The 24,725-nt window shown below is 35.4% G+C and overlaps 1 protein-coding gene across 2 annotated transcripts in view; it reads right to left on the bottom strand.

Moving 5' to 3' along the window:
- Positions 1–24,725, bottom strand: part of YTHDC2 (YTH N6-methyladenosine RNA binding protein C2) — a 66,939-nt gene that overhangs the window by 22,719 nt on the left and 19,495 nt on the right. For both annotated transcript variants that reach the window (XM_081231098.1, XM_081231099.1), the window contains exons 8-18: positions 22,645–22,752; positions 21,393–21,538; positions 19,499–19,634; positions 15,590–15,716; positions 15,312–15,377; positions 10,077–10,255; positions 9,736–9,832; positions 9,570–9,657; positions 9,403–9,483; positions 7,400–7,482; positions 1,379–1,484 (exon numbers count right to left, since the gene is read on the bottom strand). In XM_081231098.1, coding sequence (XP_081087224.1) covers positions 1,379–1,484; positions 7,400–7,482; positions 9,403–9,483; positions 9,570–9,657; positions 9,736–9,832; positions 10,077–10,255; positions 15,312–15,377; positions 15,590–15,716; positions 19,499–19,634; positions 21,393–21,538; positions 22,645–22,752 — 1,217 coding nt within the window. The remainder of the gene's footprint in view (positions 1–1,378; positions 1,485–7,399; positions 7,483–9,402; positions 9,484–9,569; positions 9,658–9,735; positions 9,833–10,076; positions 10,256–15,311; positions 15,378–15,589; positions 15,717–19,498; positions 19,635–21,392; positions 21,539–22,644; positions 22,753–24,725) is intronic.

The following is a 24,725-nucleotide window of genomic DNA, read 5'->3' as shown; positions in this document are numbered from 1 at the left end:
AAAAATCCTGGGAACTATAGTTTCCCAACACAGACTAGCAGAGTCTCTGATTAAAATGAACAGCAGAGGGAACAATGTTCTTCTATGAAAGATGGGCTCATACTTTAGAGCGAGAATCTTAATAACCATCCTCCATCAACTGCGGGCAATGTCTCCTCACACAGTTCATATATATAACAATAACAGTCACTGTCCAAAAATCTTTTTTTTCCCTTTATATTACATTCTAGAATCTTTTATCCATTCAACAAATATTTAAGTGCTTGCTAGGTGCCAGGCACCACGTATCAAGTTGGAGAAAAAGAAGAGGATAGGCAGATACTGCACCCATGGATTTTCACTGTGTGTGAAAAACAGAATAATTATATAATTAACTAGTTAATTACAACTGGGATAAGTGCTATGAAGGATACAGGGAACTAAAGACGTAAACACAAGTTCAAGAAAGAGTAGGAGGAGGCAGCCATGGGAAGTCAAAGACAATTTCTCTGAGTAAATGACACTTAAATTAAGATGTATAGATTAATTAGGAGTTAAACAGAAAAGGAATAAGGGGGCGGTTTCAATGGAGAGGGGATAGCACATATGAAGGCCCTAAGATAGAAGGAAATAAAATGTGCTTCAGAAATTGGAACTACTGGTATGAGCAGAGAGAAGAGGAAAGGCAAGAATTAAAAAATTAAAACTGGAGACACAAGCAGGAGAGATATTTGCATTTTATCCTAAGAAGAATAGAAAATGGCACACAGGCATGGAGAAGTGGGAAGTCATCCAGGTACCTGGATGCCAAAAATATGACCCAGTGTCTCTTTAAGGTTTGGAAGCCAGCATCTAGCTCAGCACACCAGAGAATCAAATTAATGCACTTCTGATAGTTTTCCCTAGAAAGTACATAGTGTTTGGCTGTTCCATGAAGTCAGAAAACCAAAAGGAAAACAATTCATACAGGCCAGGAAATCTCAGTGAACTCACTTCCAAAACTACCAAGGTAAGATCAGCATCTTAAACTGAGATTTTGGTATTATCTTTTGTACTTTAAATGATTTGTTTTCTACTTCTTATTGAGAATTTAAAAGGTGAACACTCATGTGGTTGACAGACTCCTAGAATGTTACATTAAAAAAAAATGTATCTATAAACCATACAAAAATTCAAATGCACTCAAGTAATTCTTTTAAATTTGGAGGTTTTTGAGTTAAATTTTCTTATACAGAAAAAAATATTAGTTATATATAACCACCCTCCATAATATATATTTTATAATTTTATTTTATAAATTGATTTTTTAAAAGTCCAATCAGTATAAGTTGAAATGGTCCCTCTCCTCCCTCACCCACAAAAAAAATAGCCTTTTAGATAGAGTTAAGTAAATTTCCACCTGTAATGGCATTCTCAAAAGTTCTGGAGTCTGAAATTCCAACATATTCTGGAATCGAAGTCTACTGAACAGCCGGAAACAAATTCCAGGTCTGCATCGCCCTGCCCTTAAAATTGAAACACAAAATTAAGGCTCAAACAAGGAATAAAGACTATAATAAGGAAACTGTAAAAGTAATATGATTTAGGAGACAGAACAATGAACCAGTATCAGGGCATCTGAGTCTGAACCTCTACTCTGATACTGATCCCCTAACCTTTGAAAAGGTACTTCACATTTGTGGGACTCAATTATTTCATTTATAAAGTGAGATTCATAAATGACAAGTAATATTACCTACAAGTAATACTTCTAAGACAATGGTAAAAATTTATATACTACATATATATATATACACATATATATACACACACAAAAATAAAAGTGAGTAAAAAATAAGGCATGAATAAATATATGGTAATTTAAATTTAATCAATTTTACAGAGCTGATACTAAGCACTGTGTTTAGGCCCACTAAACACAGAGTTGTGGAAGTTATGCATTACACAAATCTAAGGGAGTGTCATTTACCCCACGGATCATAGAGACTTGCATAATTTTCTGCAAAGCACTAGAAATACATCTTGAGGAAAAGCAGTCACTTTTAATTTCATCCAAAGTCCCTGTATCAGCTAATAGCAAGGCTGAATATGCCAAGTGACAGAGATACAGAAATATCCCTACGTAGCCTCACAAAGCTCATAATCCAAAGAGACAAACCTAACTATAACACAGTGTGATACAAGTCAGAAAATCTGACATTGTTGGACCATTCCTTCCTTCATCAAATATTTCCCTCACTACATACCCATTAGCTTTCCCACCTATCCAGCCTCCTCTGAAAGACTTCTATCCTTCCCAGTCCTTAAATGTTGGTGTTCCTCTGAGGTCAGACCTTAGCCCTCTGCTCTCCTTATTCTGCTCTCTCCCAAGTGATATTAATAATCCTCCTAACTTCAAATTCCATCCATCTAGGTCTCCTTATCCTAATTCTAGACCTATATTTCAGAAGGCTCTTAGCTCCACTTGTATTTTCCACAGTCAACTCAAACAACACAACCAAAAATTAATTCTCCCCACATAACCACGCTTCACATTTTCCCCGACAATAGCACCACCATCCACAAAATTTTTGTAGAAACCTGCAAGACATCCTTCATTCCACTCTATTCCTTACCCCCCCCACCCCCTGGAAATACAATCACCAATATTACTCTCCTGAATATCTCTTGAATTACTTACAGGCATACCTCAGAGATATTTCAGGTTCGGTTCCAGACCATGGCAATAAAGCAAACATTGCAATAAAGTGAATCACAAGAATGTTTTGGTTTCCTAGTACACAGAAAAGTTATGTTTACACTATACTGTAGTACATTATGCGTGCAATAGCATTACATCTAAATAAATAACGTGCATACCTTAATTTAAAAAATACTTTATTATTAAAAAACGCTAGCCGGGCTTCCCTTGTGGCGCAGTAGTTGAGAGTCCACCTGCCGATGCAGGGGACGCGGGTTCATGCCCCGGTCCAGGAAGATCCCACATGCCGTGGAGCGGCTGGACCCATGAGCCATGGCCGCTGAGCCTGCGTGTCCGGAGGCTATGCTCCGCAGCGGGAGAGGCCACAACAGTGAGAGGCCGCGTACCGCAAAAAAAAAAAAAAAACCACTAGCCATCATTCAAGACTTCAAAGTCATAGCCTCTTTGCTGGTGGAGAGTCATGCCTCAGTGTTGATGGCTGCTGACTGATCAGCTGAAGGCTGGAGGCTGTGGCAATTTGTTAAAATAAGACAATAATGAAGTTTGCCACATCAACGGCCACTTCCTTTCATAAACTATTTCCCTGAAGCATGCCATGCTGTTGAATGGATAGCATTTTACCCAGAGAACTTCTTTCAAAATCAGAGTCAATTCTCTCAAACCCTGCTGCTGCTTTATCAACTAAGTTTACATACTATACTCCTTTGTTGTCATTTCAACAATCTTTACAGCATCTCGACCAGGAGTAGATTCTATCTGAAGAAACCACTTTCTTTGCTAATCCATAAGAAGCAACTCCTCATCTGTTAAAGTTTCATCATGTGATTGCAGCAATTCAGTCACATCTTCAGGCTCTACTTCTAATTCTAGTTCTCCTGCTATTTCCACCACATTTGCAGTTATTTCCTCCTTCAAAGTCATCCATGAGGGTTGGAGTCAACTTCTTCCAAACTCCTGTTAATGCTGATATTTTGACGTCTCCCCATGAATCACAAATGTTACTAATGGCATCTAGAGTGGTGAATCCTTTCTAGAAGGTTTTCAATTTACTTTGCCCAGATCCATCAAAGGAATCACTATTTATGGCAATTATAACCTTACAAAATGTATTTCTTAATGAATAAGACTTGAAAGCTGAAGTTACTCTTTGATCTATGGGCTGAAGAATCAATGTTGTGTTAGCAGGCAAGAAAACAATATTAATCTCGTTGCGCATCTCAATTAGAGTTCTTGGGTGACCAGGTGCATTGTCAATGAGCAGTAGTATTTTGAAAGGAGTCACTTTTTCTGAGCAGCAGGTCTCAAAAGTGGGCTTAAAATAGTCAGTAAACCATGCTGTAAACAAATGGGCTGTCATCCAGCCTTTGTTGTTCCATTTATAAAGCATAGGCAGAGTAAATTTAACATAATTCTTAAGGACCTTAAGACTTTTAAAATGGTCAGTGAGCACTGGCTTCAACTTCAAGTCACCACTTGCATTAGCCCCTAACAAGAGAGTCAGCCTGTCCTAGGTGGCATTTTCTTCCAAGAAATGGCTGTTTTCCAAGGAAAATCTGTTTAGTGTAGCCACCCTCACTATCTTAGCTAAATCTTCTGGATAACTTGCTGTAGCTTCTACATCAGCACTTGCTGCTTCACCTCCACTTTTATGTTATGAAGATGGCTTCTGTCCTTAAACCCCATGAAACAGCCTCTGCTAGCTTCAAACTTTTCTTCTGCAGCTTCCTCACCTCTCTCAGCCTTCACAGAATTGAATAGAGTTAGAACCTTGCTCTGGTTTAGGCTTTGGCTTAAGAGAACATTGTGGCTGATCTGATATTCTATCCAGACCACTAAAACTTTCTCCACATCAGCAATAAGGCTGTTTCAATTTCTTATCATTCATGTGTTCAATGGAGTAGCACTTTTTATTTCATTCAAGAACTTTTCCTCCACATTCACAACCTGGCTAACTGGTGCTAAGAGGCCTAGCTTTCGGCCTGTCTTACGTTTTGACATCCCCTCCTCACTAAGCTTATTCACTTCTAGCTTTTGATTTAAAGTGAGAGAAGTGCGACTCTTCCTTTTACTTGAACACTTAGGTGCCATTGTAGGGTTCTTAATTGGCCTGATTTCAGTATTGTGTCTCAGGGAATAGGGAAGCCCAAGAAGAAGGAGAGAGATGGGAAATAGCTGATCAGTGGAGCAGTCAGAACACACACAATATTTATGGATTAAGTTTGCCTTCTTATACGAGCACAGTTCATGGTACCCCAAAACAATTACAATAATAACATCAAAGACCACTGATCAGAGATCACCATAACAAATATAATAATAATGAAAAAGTTTGAAATATTTCAAGAATTACCAAAATGTGACACAGAGACAAGAAATGAGTTCTCGGGTGACCAGGTGCTGATAGACTTGTTCAACACGGGGTGCACAAGATTGCCATAAACCTTCAATTTGTAAAAATTTCAGTATCTGAGAAGTGCAGTAAGGGGAGGTATGCCTATATTTCTCTTTATTTCAACCACCACTATAATAATTCAGGCTACTCTCATCTCTCCCTTATTGTAAATGACAGGGTTAATGAAAAGAGTCTCCTACTGGGGTCCTCCTACCATCATTTTTGTCTCTACCTATTCATTCCTCAAAAAGATGAAAGAATAATATAACCATGTTATTAAGAAGAAAAAGAAGAGAGAGAAAATACAAAATGGTCCTAGAGGACCAGTCTGCAACTTACCTCTTTCCACTCATTTTTCATTATTCTCCTCTAAACTAAACTCCATCCAAACAACTTTCTTTGTCACTCTTGCCTTTAGGCCTCTGTGAATGCTCTCCCTCTGCCAGAAATGGCTTCCCAAAATACCTATTTAATCATATTTGTCTCAGATTCTATCTTTTTTTTTTTTTTTTTTTTTTTTGCAGTACGCGGGCCTCTCACTGCTGTGGCCTCTCCCGCTGCGGAGCACAGGCTCCGGACGCGCAGGCTCAGCAGCCATGGCTCACGGGCCTAGCCGCTCCGCGGCATGTGGGATCTTCCCGGACCGGGGCACGAACCCGTGTCCCCTGCATCGGCAGGCGGACTCTCAACCACTGCGCCACCAGGGAAGCCCTCAGATTCTATCTTAACTCCTCTAGAAGCATTACCTAGTTACAGTGCAGATCACATAGTATTAAAATTGCTTAATTTACTGGATTCCAAGATGGACTGCAACATTTCCCCATCTCAAACTTTACCCATCAGACCATAGTTTATTCATCATTGCACCCCTAACACTTGCACAGTGAAGGCTGGCAAAAAACATCTGTTGAAAAAGATGACAAAGAAAATTTCTATAATTTCTGATTTTTATCCTTGATAATATACTATTAACACGGTGTAAGTCCAGCTCAATGTGCCAAGCCACACTTGTCATAAGAAGACAACTGACACAATAACAACAACAAATAACAACAACAAAGAGCATTCTATGAAGTTATAAAGTACAGAAATCAATGTATCCACCGTCTACAGTAGGCAGCACTCTTAAAGTCAGTATCTGATGTTTTCTTGTTAGTTAAAATGCAAGAAAAATTAGTCAAATAATTACTGAAAAATATGACTCTTTTTAATCTTGCCTTTTTAAAAATGAAAAAGTAATGCAAGTATGTGCTAAAGTAAATAACCGAAATACAAAAAATACAAAAATAAAAATTGTCTCCTTCCTCCAAGAGCCCCACAAATCCTCCTTCTCAGAGTCAACAATCATTGTTAGACACACACAACATATGTGTGTCTAAATATACATGCAAACATACACATGCATAGATATTTTTTAGAACAAGAAAATACTAGATACATGTTTTATACCTTACTTTTTTCAATTAATATGAGTTTCTGAAAACTCATTCCATATAAAACACATACATCTACATATTTCCTTTTAACAGTTACTTAGTATAACATTGTGTGACAATAATATAATTTGCTTAATCACTTCACTACTTATGAATACTACAGTGTTCCTAGACTTTTCACTACTACACATAATACTGCAAAAAACATTCTTAAACATACATCTTAGCACACATACTATAAGTGCCACATACTTGGCACACATTTATCCTGAGTACAAGTATACTCAGGATAAATTATGAGAAGAAGAATCCACTGCTAAAGGGGAGATCTGGATAAACAGTTTCAAATCAGCCTCTGAAGAAGTCACATCAATATACACTCCCATCAGCAAACTGTGAAAGCCTATTATTGGTCCATGCTTTTGTAAACTCTTGTTGTGTGTGCTGTTAAAAGTTTTCACTGATGCCAATCTGATAAGTAAAAAGTAGTACCTCATTAATTTGCATTTCTTTAGGTATATATGAGATATATGTGGTATACGTGAGGTTAACGTAGTGGTCTTTATTTAATTGATTTTCATGGAGCTTTTTTTGTATTGTACAGAAATGAGTCCTACATCTTATACTGCTTTTATTTTTGTTTTTTAAGTTTCTTATGTCTTCTGAGTGTAGATCATACTAGACAAAAATTTTTATTTTTAACATCACCTAAATTCAACTTTTAAAATAAGTACTAAAATGGTCTGCTTTGCAAAAATAATATAAAAATTAAGACTAACATGAAAGTTTTAACATTTTATAGAAAGTAGAATATACATTAAATATGTAATACATATGAAAATGTTTCCAATTTATAGGCAATTGAATCAATGTCCATTAAATATACATTACCTGCCTTTTCGCTGTATGGCACTAGCTTTGGAAATCCACACCATTTTTAACATTGTAACAAAATTCAGTGCATCGAAGGATTTCTGTAATATTTAAATCACCTTCATGTTAATACATAAAAGGTATTTAAGAAGAAATAGCAGAAAACATTATGAATATATTTTAGCACATCGAGTTTAATTCAAAGTCCCTTTTGATTAATTAGAACAGGACACTGATTTTTAAAAAATCCAGATTTCTGGTCACAAACATTCTAAGGAAAAATAATGAAAACTAAACTTAGAAGAGCTGTAAAACGTCCTCATTCTGTGCCTTGCTAAGCTATCTGTTTTTCTCTGCTACACTTGGATAATGGCAGTCAGTTCTCATAAGGCATCAAGATTGGAGAGAACTGATCTATTCCTTGAGGTCATTTTCTATCAGATTTACGTCACTGTGGGTAATAGGAGTGACCAGGGAAAGACGTTTGCTGAAATGCTTTCCAGGAAGCTGATCGGAAGAATAACAATAATCACTAAAGTAATCCTATTCCCAACTGAATAATTTTTAACCCCTTCCATTTTACTTCCTGCTGAACTACTAATGCAGTTAGCCTATCCAGAATGTTACAAAAGATAAAGTAAAAAAGAACCATTACTATTCCCATACTTTCACTTCTAAAGTGGAAACTTACGTAGAAAAATATTTTAAAAGAATTCATTGCTAGAATATATATATCAATCCTTCAGTGACCTTGCACTTTCCTTTTCATAAAATAACTACATAGAGCAAATACAAATGTGTTCTCATAATTGTTTAATTATGGGATTTTTAGAAAAGATGCTGCTTATTTTGTTTTTAATAAAATGTTACATTTAACAATTTTGTATATAAAATAACTTTTGGTACTACCATCACAGTTAACTTGATAAATAACACCTAAAGGTAATTAATTTTTTCACATTAAAAATGATCATTTATATCCACTAGAACAGATATAATTTGCTTTCCCAACATGGATAGCATTGCTCTCCTTGAAAAATCAATTACCTCTATCACTTTCAATTATTTCAGTGAAAGGATAGACCAAAATTAAGGGTGCTGAGAATTGCTGGGCATTCCAACACTAAAAGGAAATAAATGCTGCCTTTTATTTATATCAGGAGTTGGCAGTAAATATTTTAGCCTTTGCAGAGTGGGTCTGTTGCAACTACTCAAATCTGCCACTGGAGTGTGAAAGCAGCCACAGATGATGGGTAAAAAGTAGACATGGCAGTATTCCAACAAAATTTATTTTTATGAAAGCAGGTGATGGGACCAATTTTACTGCTAGTCATCATGTGCTGAAGCCTGGTTTTATGTTTGTTTTCTATCAGCATGGTTCTCTTGAACTAAGTATCTTTTGAATATCTACTATATGTGGAGCACTGGAGATATAACAATGAACAAGAGAGACACAGTCCATGCCCATGAGTAGAAAGAAAACATACAAAATATGTAATCAAATTCCCACATTGACAAAATTTTCACTGTAACTAGCCAAATCCTTTATTTTATTCCTAATATTTAGTGAGCAGAGGCTAAATTTTTTGTATAATTTGTTAAAATAACAAGACAGATCCTACAAACTGAATTGTTTAAGGTAGAATATTTACTTTAGTGAAACCAACATTTACTACGTTAAATTCATCTTAGAACCAGAAATTTTACCATTAAAATGAATTCTGGGGCTTCCCTGGTGGCGCAGTGATTGAGGGCACGCCTGCTGACGCAGGGGACACGGGTTCGTGTCCCAGTCCGGGAAGATCCCACATGCCGCAGAGCGGCTGGGTCCGTGAGCCATGGCCACTGAGCCTGTGCGTCTGGAGCCTGTGCTCCACAACGGGAGAGGCCACAACAGTGAGAGGCCCGCGTACCGCAAAAAAAAAAAAAAAAAAAAAAAAGAATTCTGCTTATAAAAGCATTTATTGTTATGGAACTTAACCTTCGTCATTTAGGTAAAAATACAACTTATCCATACATACCTCTTTCACTTTACCAGAATCAATAACAAAGACAACGTCATTGACCGTGATGCTGGTTTCAGCAATATTGGTGGAAAGGATCTGCAATAGGATATTATGTTATCGTTAATATGAAAGCAAAACCAATGACTAATAAAATGGAAAAAAGAAGATTTTATGAAGCTTACTATTTTTCGAACACCTGCAGGTGGGTTTTTTAATATCTTCTTTTGATCGGATGTTTGCATATTTGAATGAAGCATAAAGACTTGGTACCTGTCGGCAATTAAGAGAAAATACACTGTGGTACCTAACTGTTATTTAATGCAATAAATATAAAGCTTTAGCTTTTACCTATGAGTATTGTCAGCGAACCGCTTGTCATCAAACAGGATGCGATCCCTCAGACCAACAATTTCATCATATCCAGGAAGGAAAATCAATATTGCACCTTGAAGAAGAATGACTTTTTTTTAAACATTAAATCTCTTTGTAAAACGAGAATCAATCAAAACAACTAGCTAAAATGAACTACATCATGTGTTTTCAAGTACTAATAAACTCGAATACTTATGACACAAGATTATTTGTGCATTATCAATAAAATTGTATAAAAATTTGTACACACACAAAATACTAAATTTAAGTCAAAGAATATATTTTTGCTTCAGTTCTTTTAGACAATACTTATTTACCAGAATCACAACTATGGCAGATATTGTATAGAAGATGCATGATCAAATCCAAGTCTACTTTTTCATCATCAAAACTATGGTGATAAGCTTTCAGAAGCTCTCTGTCTTCTGCACTGAGATCACTCCCATTTGTTTGAACCAAAGAACTTTCATCTAAATTTCCAAATTCCAATGAAGCACTAGAAAAGAAAAACATAGACCAAGTCAAATTTCATTAAAAAGAGTAACCCTTAAAGGCCAATGATTCCCATTATGTCCATGTTCAAATTTTCAATATACTCTAAAGAGGGTAAGTGACAATTAATACTCTAACTATAATGTAATTCATATTTTGGCTTCAAGTATATTATTCAAAGTAAAATTTGGCAATAAGTGTTTTTAAAAAAACTCTATCTGAAGACATTTCTCCAAAGGAAATATACAAACAGCCAATAAGCACATGAAAATACGTTCAACATCATTAGTCATGAGAGAAATGAAATTCAAACCACAATGAGATACCACTTCACACCCACTAGGATGCCTATAATAAAAAAGACAGATAATAATAAGTGTGAGAGAGGGTGTGAAGAAATATTGTGGAAATATTGGAAACCTATATTCCTATATTGGAAATTGGAACCCTAATACACTGCTAGTGGGAATGTAAAATGGTGCAACCACTTTGGAAAACAATGTGGCAGATCCTCGAAACTGTTAAACATAGTGTTACCATATGGCCCAGCAGTTAGACTCCTAGGTATATAGACAAGAAGAAATGAAAATATATGTCCACATAAAAATCTGTATACAAATGTTTATACCAGTACTATTCATAACATCCCAAAAGTGTAAACAACCTAAATGTTCATCAATTGATGAATGGACAGACAAACTGTGGTCTATCCATAGAATGGAATATTACTCAGTCATTAGAAAGATGCTACAACATGTACAAACCTTGAAAACACTATGCTAAGTGAAAGAACCAACCACAGAAGATCACATATTATATGATTCCATTTATATGAACTGTCCAGAACAGATAAATCTATAGAAATGGGAGGTAGATGAGTGGTTGCCTAGGGCTGCTAAAGTTGGGGGAAACTAGAAGTGACCTCTAATGAGCATAGATTTGTTTTTGGGGTGATGAAAATGTTCTCAGAATTGGCTGTGGTGATGACTGCATAACTCTTTGAACATACGTACTAAAAACCACTGGATTATACACTTAAATAGGTGAATTATATGGTATGTGAATTTTATCTCAATAAAACTTAAAAAAACACAAACTTTTGGTCGTCATTTACATTTTCTTAATAGGTTGTTTCTAATTGTTCATTATTATAAACAATATTCTGGAGAATAGTTCATTTATAAAACAAAAACACTCTACAGGTATCAGCTTAAAATGACTACTAATTCAGTTATCCTGTACTAAAAGCAGGTTGATTATGCTATTTCCCGAAAGCCAAAGTCAGTAGAAATTACTGAAATAACCCCCTTGCTTCTTCATCCTGTATGTGAAAATATAAAACTGCCATCACTAGTAATTATAAATATGATTTCTAGAAAGTTCAGTTAAAGCCCAATCTTTCTTAAAGAGCTTAGCAGAAAAATAACATAAGACTGCTTTCAGGGACTTCCCTGGTGGTGCAGTGGTTAAGAATCTGCCTGCCAATGCAGGGGACATGGGTTCAAGCCCTGATCTGGGAAGATCCCACATGCCACAGAGCAACTAAGCCTGTGCACCACAACTACTGAGCCTGCGCTCTAGAACCCATGAGCCACAACTACTGAGCACACAAGCCACAACTACTGAAGCCCACACGCCTATAGCCCGTGCTCCGCAACAAAGATAAGCCACGGCGATGAGGAGCCCGTGCACCGCAACAAAGAATAGCCCCCGCTCGCCGCGACTAGAGAAAGCCCATGTGCAGCAACAAAGACCCAATGCAGCCAAAAATAAATAAATAAATAATTTTTTTAAAAAAAAAGACTGCTTTCAATAGGAAAAATATGAAACTTCTGCAACATTATAATTGTAGTATTTAAAATTTTTAAATCCAATTTAAAACATTCCAAGTTTTTTGTTTTGTTATTTTTACCAGGTAAATTAAGGAGTTATTATTTTCTTTGTTTAATGCTATAAACTTTAGATATCAAGTATCAATAATCCAGCAAACATAATAAATTTAATTTAAATATTTTAAATTTATAGTTGACAACATCATGATCTGTGGAATAAAAAGAAAGCTGACTTAGCCAGGATAATTAAAATATTATCCAGATAACTGTTTTACATGGTAATCTGTAGTACGTATTGAGCTACACCAAACACCGTAACAATATCTGGAACATTCGAAGTGTTAGCATTAAAAGGATTGCAAGTTCTGGTGCTATTAATGAAATGATAATAAAACCCACCACACCAGAATTAGCATTTGGATCTGCCAAGACTTTGAGACTCTACATTATCATTTAATGAAATTAAAATGATAAAACTAATTTCATATTTCAAATGTTTACTTCATCTAATATCCGAGACTTCATCTATAGACTTAAATACAAAAACCCAAGTCAAATAAAACATTTTATATGTTCTTGAATAATAGATGTTTTAATATATTTTAACTTCATACTCTATTATTTTTTTTGACAGTCTTATAGGTTGAAAAGAGATAGAAGCTATCAATGTACTATAAAATACATTTCCTTTAAATTTCTTTTAAATATATTTTTTCTTTAAATGTCTAATCTAAACTCTATATAAATATCAAAATTTATCTAAAATAATTATCTAAAAGAAGAATTATAATAGTTTCATAGGATTTTGAAAGTATTGCCTCTTTTTTTTAAATCAAAGTAATACATGTACATAGTGTTAATAAACAACGGTTTTATAGAAGTTATAACAAAAACCCCTCTCCACTCCTAGTCACACTGCCTAGGACCTTTTTCAATTCTTTTAGCCATTTCTTTTGGTATTTACTGCCGTATTTCTAAGCAACAGGCATCTTCTGCTATTTATTGATTTAACAATTTAGTAATTATCTGTGAATTTCCAGTTAATGAAAAATGAGGTCACCACCCCCACCCCCATATAGTTTCCACACACACAAACCCATACAATTTTCGTTAAATCTGCATTCAGCTTTACTTTGCAACATAAACATTATTTACCCCTGAGCTAAATAGTAAACTATGATTACACTCCCTTTCTTCTGTAAATTTTTGGTTTTCCTTGAGTAATTACTGTCTAATTTCTATTTGCTTAGTTTTCTGTGTACTTAGCACTAATTCTTCCCAAAGTGTCCAACAAATTCATAAAATCTTTTTAATATGATCAAAACCATCAGGTAATCCTTTTTACCCCAGAGGGAACTTCCTCCTGGAGCTCTCTATCTTCTGTTTCAATGAGACTAGGCCTACTGGGCAGCTGTCATAGTAACAGCCCTGTACACCAACATACTAAGCATTTCTTTCACCTATCTCCTGTGCTGGATCTACTCTGTTCTTCTCTGTTTTACTTCACTTCCTCATTTTTGTAGGACACATTCTCTAACAGCTTTCTCATAAAAAAGTACATAGGAAATAAATTTTCCTATCCTTTTTCTACTATTTTCTATTTTTTTGTCTTTTTTTCTACTCTGTCAGCAATTTTTTTCAACTTTATCTTGCAACCCTTCTGAATTATTTTTCTGCTATCATATTTTAATTTTCAAGGGCTCTTTCTTGTTTATTCATTCTTTCAAAACTAATCACTGAACATCTATATCCAGACACTGTCCCTGAACAAAGGAGACAAGGAGCTTACTAAATTCCACTGGAGAGAAGAGACAGACAATAAACCAATAAATACAGTAAATAAGTAAATTATATAGTGTATTAGAGGATGGTAGGTCCTATGGACAAAAGAAAAAGTAGAACAGGTTAAAGAGGATCAACTGTGGGGGGAGGCAGATTGCAACAGATAGGTAAATTTGGGTAGCCCTCATGAAGATGAAATTTGAACAAAGATTTGTGGTCTGTTCCTTTTTTTTTTTTTTTAAGCACACTGTTTTCTGGTTCATGAATATTATTTTCTATTACTATTTTTGAAGTTTTCTTCTGGTCACTGATGCTCAGTTTTATTCAACTTCTTGGGGGTTTTTGTTGTTACTGTTTATTTGATGTTTGAGTGCTTTTTCCACTCAAATGCCTGGTGATCAATCATTGGCAGTTTGTTTATTTTTAAAGAGTAAAGCACAAAAACCTCCATGTGTACAAGTGGGGAAAATTGAGTTATCTGGTTTAAAGATGGTCATTTCATTGAAGGAATACCATACCTCTTAAAGTTCTAAATCTTTTCTCTAGGCTTGGTCTGTTTTTCCAGGAAGGAATTCTCAAGTTTTCTGCCAAAGAACATAAGCATCAAACAGGAAAAGGCGATAGGGACAGCAGGGGAAGGGAGTGGATGGTATCTCAACTTTTAGTCTTTAAGTAGACTTTCACTGAAACCCCTTTTCTGTTTGATACCTTACTCCCACTCTCCCACTGTACCTGGTCACCCCAAGTCCAAACTCTAAATGGTTTAATTTTTCAATGAACTTCCTACATCCTGCTACAGTGGGAAAGAGATATCACCTGAGGGCAGGGGAGAAGGGAATCTGAAATTCCAAATACTCCTCATAGACAATTTCAACTAACTCTGTTATTTTTTTAGCCCTTTCTTTCATTGCTTCATTCAGAAGTAGTTGAATGAGCCTCTAAGAAGTTCAAAGCTAAAATGAGGTTGTTTCTCATTGGCACTTCCCTCTTTAGGCACTCAGGCTTCAGCTTTCTTAGCTTTGCTAAGTCAAACATCAGTAATCCATTAGCCATATATCATCCAAAAATTTACTAACATCTTTCACCAGTTGCCATATCCTCTTCCATTCTCTTTGACTTTGTTAGTTTACACATTTTATACTCCTTCCTTACCATTTTAGTGAGGTTTTCGGGAAATGCAGAGAGACAAATACCATGTTTAACTGGAAATTCCCCTTCTTCTTTTTTAAGATAAAATAAAAAATAAAATAAATACTATAATACAGTGGATCTTACTAACAACCTACAAAATAACTGAAAGCTGTTATTAGAAAAACTCCTTAGAACTACAAAAAAAAATCTGGATAAGAGACTATAAATAGCCTTCATTTGTCACATTCTATGATTTATATGGCTAAGTTTTTTAAAAAGGAGTCAGGATTAATTAAAAATAGTATAAAATGTTACCTGTAAGATTCTAGAAGATCCACAATTTCAGTCTGCCCAAAGTGTTTAGCCCAATCTAAAGCCATCCTGCCAAAATTCAAAGATATCGAATTAAGAAAGAGAAATAATATTCTCAAAATTATAAAACTAGTTACTCAAATTTATTCATTCACCCATTAAAGTAGAGGTGTATGAGCAATTATTACAAATAACTTTTAATATAAAGACATATAAGAAATCAAAAAAGATATATGTAGTTATTCAAAGATATACAAAGAATGAATGCAATTTAAAATTACCAGCCATTTGATGCTTTAATATGAACATTGGCTCCCATACTAATTAACTGTTCTACTTGACTTGAAAAACCTCGTCCTGCAGCAATCATCAAAGCTGTTGCACTGGTTTCACTATGTCTGTAATCCACTAAAAGAAGGAAAAGATACATAAATGTTACATTTCCAAATTACTTTGGAAAATCATTTTAATTTTCTTGAATGTTACGAGAATTAACCTGGGACTTGCTCCTTTACCTAAGTATATAACAGCATTGTATAACCTTTAACTCAGTTGATCCAAGAAGATCCGATACTGATGTGTCCTTAGTATAAGCAGGATGAAATAGGTACTATCAGTTGGAAGGCAGGAGAAGGAAAGATAGTTGTTAAATAAAACAGAAAAGGAAAGCTACTAACTTTGTAGAATCCTTAAGTAATCTTCCTAAATCTAGATATTGCCTTGACCAAATGATAAGATATAATTAAAGAAGAATTAAAAAGTTAATTTTCATCAGTATCTGGTAATGAATGCTTAAAAGGGCAAATGAAAAGTTCAAAATGATTTTTTGAGGTCCTTTTGTTTTGCTTTTATTACCCCATCATGTCAGGTTCTTATTATCTTAGATGCTTAATGAGAATAACACTGGCAGGAAGTTTACTTCCCATAAAACCCCTCCATGAGAAAAAAATTAAACTTTTATTGAATTTAAATTCCTTCTTAGAATATATTTCAAGCAATGCAACATACTATAATTACTGAGAACTAATTTTCATAAATTACAAAATTACAAAATTTCAGAAAGAAATCACCACTGAAAAAAAACCTCTGTAGTAAAATTTAAGATAATTACAAAAGGAAAAATTTAATTTTCCATATATACCTAATTATCCTCATTATTTAACAACCCTCTAAAACATGGTATCCGTTATTAATATAAGCCAACGGTTCTTAAGGTGGGGAGAGGGACCTATGGAGAGAATTACTTCAGGCTTTTTATTTCTGAAAACACAGATAGCTATGCGTTACTCCTAGATTAAGATTCAGTAGGTCTGGGATGGCGAGGAACATGCATTATTACAGAGATCTGCAAAGATTATGATTTGTACTCACTACATGCAAATTATTGTTTCAACGGAATATTCAATTAGGGGTATGGATAAGTGTGGGAGTTTGAAAACATCCAAAAATTCTTTAATACTCTTCCCTTCAAGGGGTGGAGCCTAATTCCCTTCTCCTTGAGTGTGAGTTGGACTAAGTGACTCATTCTAACAAATAGAATAAAGTGGAAAAGATGGTGCGCAACTTTGGAGACTAGGTCATGAAAGGTACCTATAGCTTCCTGCTTGCCTTTTCTTCTTCTCTTCTGAATCACACACTCTGGGAGAAGCCAGCTGCCACATTCTGGGAAGAATAAGGCAATCCTATGGAGAGGTCCAGATGGCAAAGAACTGAGGCCTTCAGCCAATAACCAGAGACAAACTGAAGCCTCTAGCCAACAGCCATGTGAGTGAGCCTTCTTGGAAGCAGATCCTCCAGCCCCAGTAAACCTTAAGATGACTGAACCCCTGCCAACAGCTTAACTACTATTCCATGAGTGACTAGGAACCAGAACCACTCAGTTAAGCCACTCCCAGATTCTTGACTCTCAGAAACTATGTGAAATAATAGATGTTTTAGGTTGCTAAGTTTGGGAATCATTTGTTATGCAGCAATAGATGATTAGCATCTGGTGTTCCATAGAATGCCTAGTCTTACTAAACCAGCTAATTACTACCTGGTTATACAAGATCACAGAGGGAAATTGATATGATTTAAAAAAAAATCTACCAAGCCCAAGGCTTCCTGGATCACATGAAGTATTTTCAACTCTGGTGCCAATTAAGAGTTGAGATTTTAGAAGAGAAATAAAAACATGGGAAGTAAATTACTGTTCATAGAGATACCATAACATTTTAGTTTACTACATACACATGGCCTAAGACATTAGAATACTGGGCTCCAGAAAATGTCCAATAAAACTATAAAGGAGAGGGACCTGGATGGTCATAATGGATGACCATTATCAAAGTAATAGTCTAGTACTCTCTAAAGAAATATCTAGGAAGAGGGTCAAAGATAATACAAAAATACTTTAAAATGTTTCATAAATGTTTTAAAGCAACATGTCTCAGAGTTCAAATTTCCTAACTTATGGATAGAAACCTAAATGAACTAGGTACTGGGCCATATGAGTATTTGTGGGGACCACGTTCCAAGCACAGAAAACGACAAAAGCAAAGGCCCAAAGATGGGAATGGGCCAGCATATATGAAGAGCAAGAAGACAAGAGTGGCTAAAGCACAGTGAACAAGGAAAATAGTAGAAAATGAGATAAAAAAGACTGTCAGAGACTAAATCTGGGAAAGAACTTAGATTTTTATTCAAAGTGTAATTGAAAGCCATGGGACAGCTAAGAGAAGAGAAGTGGCATGATCCAATTTCCTTGTCAAAAGGATCAATCTGATTGTTCTCTGGAGAACAGACTAATAACATAAGAATAGAAGCAGTTAATAGTCCACTGTAATAGTTCAGGAAAGAAACGTTGGCTTTGACTAGGATGGCAGCAGTAGAGGAAGTAAAACATGTGAGATTCAGGATTTATTTAGAAGGTAAAACTAACAAGATTTGCTAATGGATTATATGTGGGGTATGAGAGCAAAGTCAAAGATGATTTTATATTTTGTTGCCTTAGCAACTAGGTGAATGGTAGTACCCTAGAGTTAGATTCAGTGTGCCTGGGATGGCCAGGCACATACATTTTTAAAGAGGTCTACAACTGATAATGATCACTAAGGGAACACTAAGGAAAAAGCAGGTTGAGAGGGAGGTAGAGAAACAGAGAATCAAGTTGTTTGGGGAATATCTAATTTTAGTCCCCTAACAGACTTCCAACTGGAGATGTCAACTGGTGAGGTATATTGAAGTGAGGGGGGAGTTCAGGATTGGAGACGTAAAATTAGGAGTCATTTTAAATAAATATTTAAAGCTTCGACTAGATGAGATCCACCTAAGGAGTAAATGTAAATAGAAGGAAGGTCTGAGGATTGAGGCCTGGGACATTCCATATTCAGAGGTCAAGAAAAAGAAAAAAATCCTGCCAAGGAAACCAAGACACACCAGCCAGGGAGATGAGAAGAAAATAAATCAAGTATGGAATATCAGAAGTTAACTGAAGAACATGTTTCAAGAAAGGAGTGATCAAGTATAGTAATAATAATGCTGAGAAGTTCAAGTGAGTGGATAAACTACTTGACATCTAAATCCCTTCCAGGACTGACCTTTTATTATCATCATTCTACCTTTTGCCTAAAAGCCTTCAGGGTCCTAAAACTCACCCGATTGCCAATATCCATTATAACCAACTAACGAACTCAGAATAAAACATTAGTGAAAATATGTCATGTGACATAACGCAGGTACATGTGAATCAGAACTTGAACCTATATAACAAAAGGTATACTAAAATTTTCCATTTATTGAATGAATAATCTACAGCAAAAGTCATTAACATTTTTCCCGTTTTGAAATAACAAATCTCTTTGAAAACCCAAGATACTCCAGGGGTAGGGTGATGCATAGCGGGGAGTGTATTTATGTCACAAATTTTATACACATAAAAATACTTTTGCATATAACTGTCATATATTCACAGACCCCATGAAACTATTCTGGAGACATTAGGTTAAGAGTCCCTGATTTAATACAATACTTATTTATTCTACTATGCTAATAAGAAGATCCTGATTTGTACATTTGAAATAGTACTCCAAAAGAACAAAATATTGGTTGTGAACAAAAAGTGAATTTTGAATTTTATGAATTAAGCTACACTTCTATCATAATAAATAACTTCAAGAGTAATAAAAAAAACTTAAATAAATTATACTTACCACTAACATTTTCAGTTAAAATAAGGTGAAAGACCTGAGCAAAGGCATCAACATCTTTGCGCAGCCATATGTCAGAAAGACAAGCATCCATTTCCTTTATTAACCATGGTTCAAGGCAATTCACATCTTTTTCTGCCTTTAAAAAGAAGCAAAGATTATAAATTACTTAACAGCTTAACCTTTGCTTGCAAAGAACATGAGATGGCCACAACGGCCACAAGAACTACTAACCATTCAGTATTACAGCAAAGGCTTTGACATAAAAGTTTCTCATCTCATCACAAACATAATTACTCACAATATTGTATCTTGTTTTCACATTCATCTTTTATCTGAGAATGAGCCTGTCAACAAAGGAGTACAATACAGTCACAATATTAACTGTGCTTCTGACAGAATGTTGCTAAATGTACCTGTATATCAGTGGTCTTATGTCCCAACTGCACAACAGAGGATACATCACCTGGAGCTTTTCAACACTGAAGCCATGTCCCACCCCAGAGCAAGTACTTCAGAATCTCTGGGATGGAGGCCAGATTCCACAGGACTTTAAAAGTTCCTTAGGGGATGCTACTGTGCAGCCAGGCTTAAGAATCACTAATTTAGGGACTTCCCTGGTGGCACAGTGGTTAAGAATCAGCCTGCCAACGCAGGGGACACGGGTTCGAGCCCTGGTCTGGGAAGATCCCACAAGCCATGGAGCAACTAAGCCCGTGCGCCACAACTACTGAGCCGGTGCTCTGGAGCCCACGAGCCATAACAACTGAGCCCGCGTGCCACAACTACTGAAGCCCGCACACCTAGAGCCCGTGCTCCACAACAAAGAGAAGCCACCACAATGAGAAGCCTGCGCACCACAAAACAAAGAGTAGCCCCCACTCGCCGCAACTAGAGAAAGCCCACACAGAGCAATGAAGACCCAACGCAGCCAAAAATAAACAAATAATTTAAAGAAAAAAAGAATCACTAATTTAAATGGTCAAAATGCTGTTCACTGAACCAAATGGATGTTCCCTGCACTAAATAACAATTTTTAAACATTCTTTAAAAGTACACATTCTTTAAAACTATAGTTCATTTGGATGCATCAGAACTTTAAACACTGGAAGAAAACTGCAAGCATATCTGCATTACGTAGCTTCTCATGCTCAAAAGAGTTTAATTCTTTTTCTAAAAAGTGCATAGTCCCAGACATCTCACTAATCACCAATGCCTTTTTAAGAATTCTAAACCAGAATCAAAAGACCAGAAGGGACCTAGGAAATCCAATGGTTCCAGTTTTCAAACAGACTCCAAGAAATCCAAAGTAGCAGAAGCCCCACTTAGGGGTGGGGATGGAGAGTGATGGATGAGCAGGCAGTATTTCTACAAAATATTTCATTTGTAAAAGATATTGTGGCAAAATAGAAGGGAGAAAATCAGAAGAGAAAAAGAAACTGAGGTCTATAGTGGGTAACTGATTTTACAGAGTCACATGGCTTTGTGGTAGAAACATCAGTCTTGATTACTTGCCCTAATACCAACAGGCTTTTCTCAGTTTTTTCCTAACTTAGCTTATCTTGCATTGCTTAGCTCATAGGTTCTTAAACTTCTGAGATGATAAAATATCTAGCAATAATAATGTATGTATATATACATAATATCTACAACTATTTTCTTCACAAAATTTATAGAAAATATTGAAATAATTTTAACTCAGAATGAAACAATAAAAGATGTTGCATTATTTGAAAAAAAAGTGTGTAGAAAATTATTCTGAAAAATGTGTTGTAGTCCAACATAAACTAAGGCAATTATTCCTTAATAATGTAATAAAAAATATAATCTCATAAAATGTTCTTTAAATTACACAAGTTTCACTCAAAATAGCAGTGTGAAACCACTGAGGTCTTACCGACTGACTGAAGACAGCATCACCATCATCCAATAAATCAAATTCTTCAGTTACATTTGGGACATCTCTCTGTCTCTGAGATTCAGGCTTGAAAGTATTCTCTTGAGCTGAGTACCATTCTGTAAGTGTGGTTTGTTGTCTTTCTTCTAAATTAATTACCAAAGAAAATAAGTAGATAAATTCTTTGCTTTTTGAAATATATTTCTTTGTTTTAAAAAAATTAAGTGAATCTGAGAATACCTAAAAGTTGGCCTTATTTTAAAGTTACTTTAAAAAAATATATTAATTAGGAACATTCAATAAAATGTGTTATGCTGAACCAAAAGGAGACATGAAACTGCTTTATAAAACCTCATCTATTCATCTACTAGTAAGAAGTTTACTTCTGAATAAGGACATAATTTAATGAACAGTATTTTAGCCATATAACAAATACTGTTAAAATCAATGACTAATATTAATATAGCGCTTTGTAGAAAATCATTTATTGAATTTGAGACACAAGTTATATTCAAATTTCATCTCCAAAAGTTCTGAGAACCAGAAGTTTTATAATTTACACATTAGTGATTCAGCACTGCACTGTGACACAGGCAATGCTAATTGCTTTTTTCAAGTGAAGAATCCAAAGAAGTTAAGATTATTTGTCCAAGGTTATACTAACTAAACAAAGGAATCAAAGCTTGAAGCCAAGTCTTCCAGCATGAATAATGTAGTTAAAAGTAAGCAAAAGGAACTTAACCTTAATTCAAAAGCTGAGATATAGTATAAATCATAAGAGATGTATTAATAGGCAAGTAATGTTAAATTCAAAGTACTGATGCAATTCATAACAATATCAAGATTTGAAAAACTCAACAATTATACCAAAGATGAGCCTGTTATTACTCATATGCTACTCTTTCCACTTCCTCACCCACTCCCCACTCCCACTCTATAACATATGCTGGGGACAGCCAGCACAAATCTTCTGCCTCCTTAAAACAGTGGTTGAATATTTGGATACAGACACACTCAGCGTCCTCAACTCTGGAATCCCCTTTCAATTCCTCTCTATAGATTATAACTTCTGGACATAAACCAGAATGTAGAACATCCATATGGGACAGTATTCTAATATAATATTCTACAACTATACACAGAGAGAAATACTTTCAAGTATCCTTGTATCTGCATAGTATAAGACTGGAGTACTCCAAAAAGTCAATATCAATAGTAATTTTCTTTTATATTTGTTTGATAAAAAGCTTACCTCGTTGTTTTTCCTTTTTGTATTTTAACATTTCTTTGTTTGTGTATCCAGTAGTTCTTAAAATGTCTTCCAGAAACATTTCTTTTACTTCAAATGGTCTTCCCTGTACTAAACAGGAATTTTTTTAAACAGTCAATTTGCATCTTAGAGATAATTCACATAAAAACATGAGATTCTCAAATTAATAATTCTGAATATTAATCCAAAGGCAATTCCATAGGTCAAGTGATCCTCATATTGTCCTTTAAATATAACTCTGATCTATATTTTAGACAACTGTTCATTTGCATGTTTTTTTCCAGTGTTTACTATATACTTGATTGTTTGGCATCATGCTAGGCACTAGGAATATAAATGGTAAGCAGAAACAGAGTTCCTCCTGCTCTCTTGAAGCTTGAAGCTTGTAATCTAGCAGGGGAATCTGACATTAATCCAATAATCCAAAACGTCAGTGTAAAAATAAAGTTGTAAAAAGTCCTATGAGAGAGAAGTACAAGATACCATGACAGTACATAATAGGGGAATTTGAAGGAATCAAGAAAAGCATCCTCACTGAGAAAAATGAGAACCAAGAGAAGGGGGTAAACAAAATAACTAAGCTACGCAGAGAGGAAAGAGTATACTACGAAGAAAAAAAACAGTATGTACAAAGCCCCTATGGTGGGAAAGAGTATGATGTTCTCAAGGAACTAAAAGGCCAAGCTAGTTGGAACATGATGTGAAGAGGGGTGTGAAGAAGGGATTGTAGTTCAAGATGAGGCAGAAGAAATAGATAAGTCTTATTAAGGGTTTAGGTCTTTATTCTGAGGTAAAGGTTGTTCAAAGTTTCAAGCTCATGAGAGTATTTAACATCATCAAAATTCCACTTCAGAAATCTGGCTGAAAATTCCACGTTGGCTGCAACATGGGGAATGGATTTAAAAGAAAGCAGAGTGGATGAAACAGACCAGGTAGAAGCAATTACAATAGTTCACGCTGAAGAGGACAATAACCTGAACAAGATTGGTGATAGTAAAAATGGAAGGAGACAGACAGACTCTAGATAGATGGGAAGTAAAATCCACAGAACTCAGCATTAGATTGGGTATGGATACCCAAGAATGATAAGGAAGTGTCAACCACAGTTCTTGAACGTCTGGCTTACAAAACTCAATGGATGATGTTGCCATTTTCTGAGGCTGACAAGGAAAGCTAAAAGAAAAACAGGTTGGCTTGTGGGAGCCGGGGTTTGGTTTTAGACATGTCAAATGTTAGGTGCCAAAATGACCTTCAATTAGCAGATGCATAAATTTTATGTGCCTTACCACCCAGTAATATTATGAGCAAAAAGACTTACAGGTTTATGACTTAGGTGATTAGGTCAATGGTATGATTAACCAAAACAGGCAACACAAGAGAAGCAGATTTTTTAGAAAGGATTAAGTATTCAGTTTGGGTGTATTAGAGGTGAACTGCTTATAAGCAACCAAGTCCAAAGCTCTGGAGAACAGTTTGAACTGGGAAATAAAGATTCAAGAGTCATCAGTGCAAGAGAAAGTAGAAGCCAAGGGCAAGAATGAGATCTTCCAGGAAAACTAACTGTGCACCCCCAGTACCTAGTAGAGAACAGCATAGAGCAGGAAAGAGAGAAAAAGCAAAGAAATCAAAGAAGGAAGGGAAGGGAAAGGGGATGGGGAAGGGCAGGGAAGGGCGGGGAAGGGAAGGGAGGAAGAGAAAAAAAAACATGGGAAAAATCCTCAAAAATATCAATATTTAAGCACCATGCAAAAGAAGAGAAGCCCACAGAGGAGACTAAGAAAGTACAGGCTGTAATACAGAATGAGACTTAGGAGGTAGTTCTGGCAAATAAATTATGGGATACGAGCATTTCACAAAAAAAGGGTAACAATTATGAGAAATACTACAGAAAATATAAGTAAGATTATTATGTAAAATTAAATCAGTTTCAAAACAATACTGGTAAGAATGCACAAATGAATAGCCCCATAAACTGCAGAAATGTGAATCATTTCAGCCTTTTGAAAAAGTAAAATGGCAAAACCATCTTACTGTTAAAATTAAAAATAGATACATTCTTTAAC

The sequence above is a fragment of the Mesoplodon bidens genome (assembly GCF_964165515.1).
Source record: "Mesoplodon bidens genome assembly, chromosome: 4".
Lineage (NCBI taxonomy): Eukaryota > Metazoa > Chordata > Mammalia > Artiodactyla > Ziphiidae > Mesoplodon > Mesoplodon bidens.
This window is presented reverse-complemented; position numbering and strand designations above follow the sequence as displayed.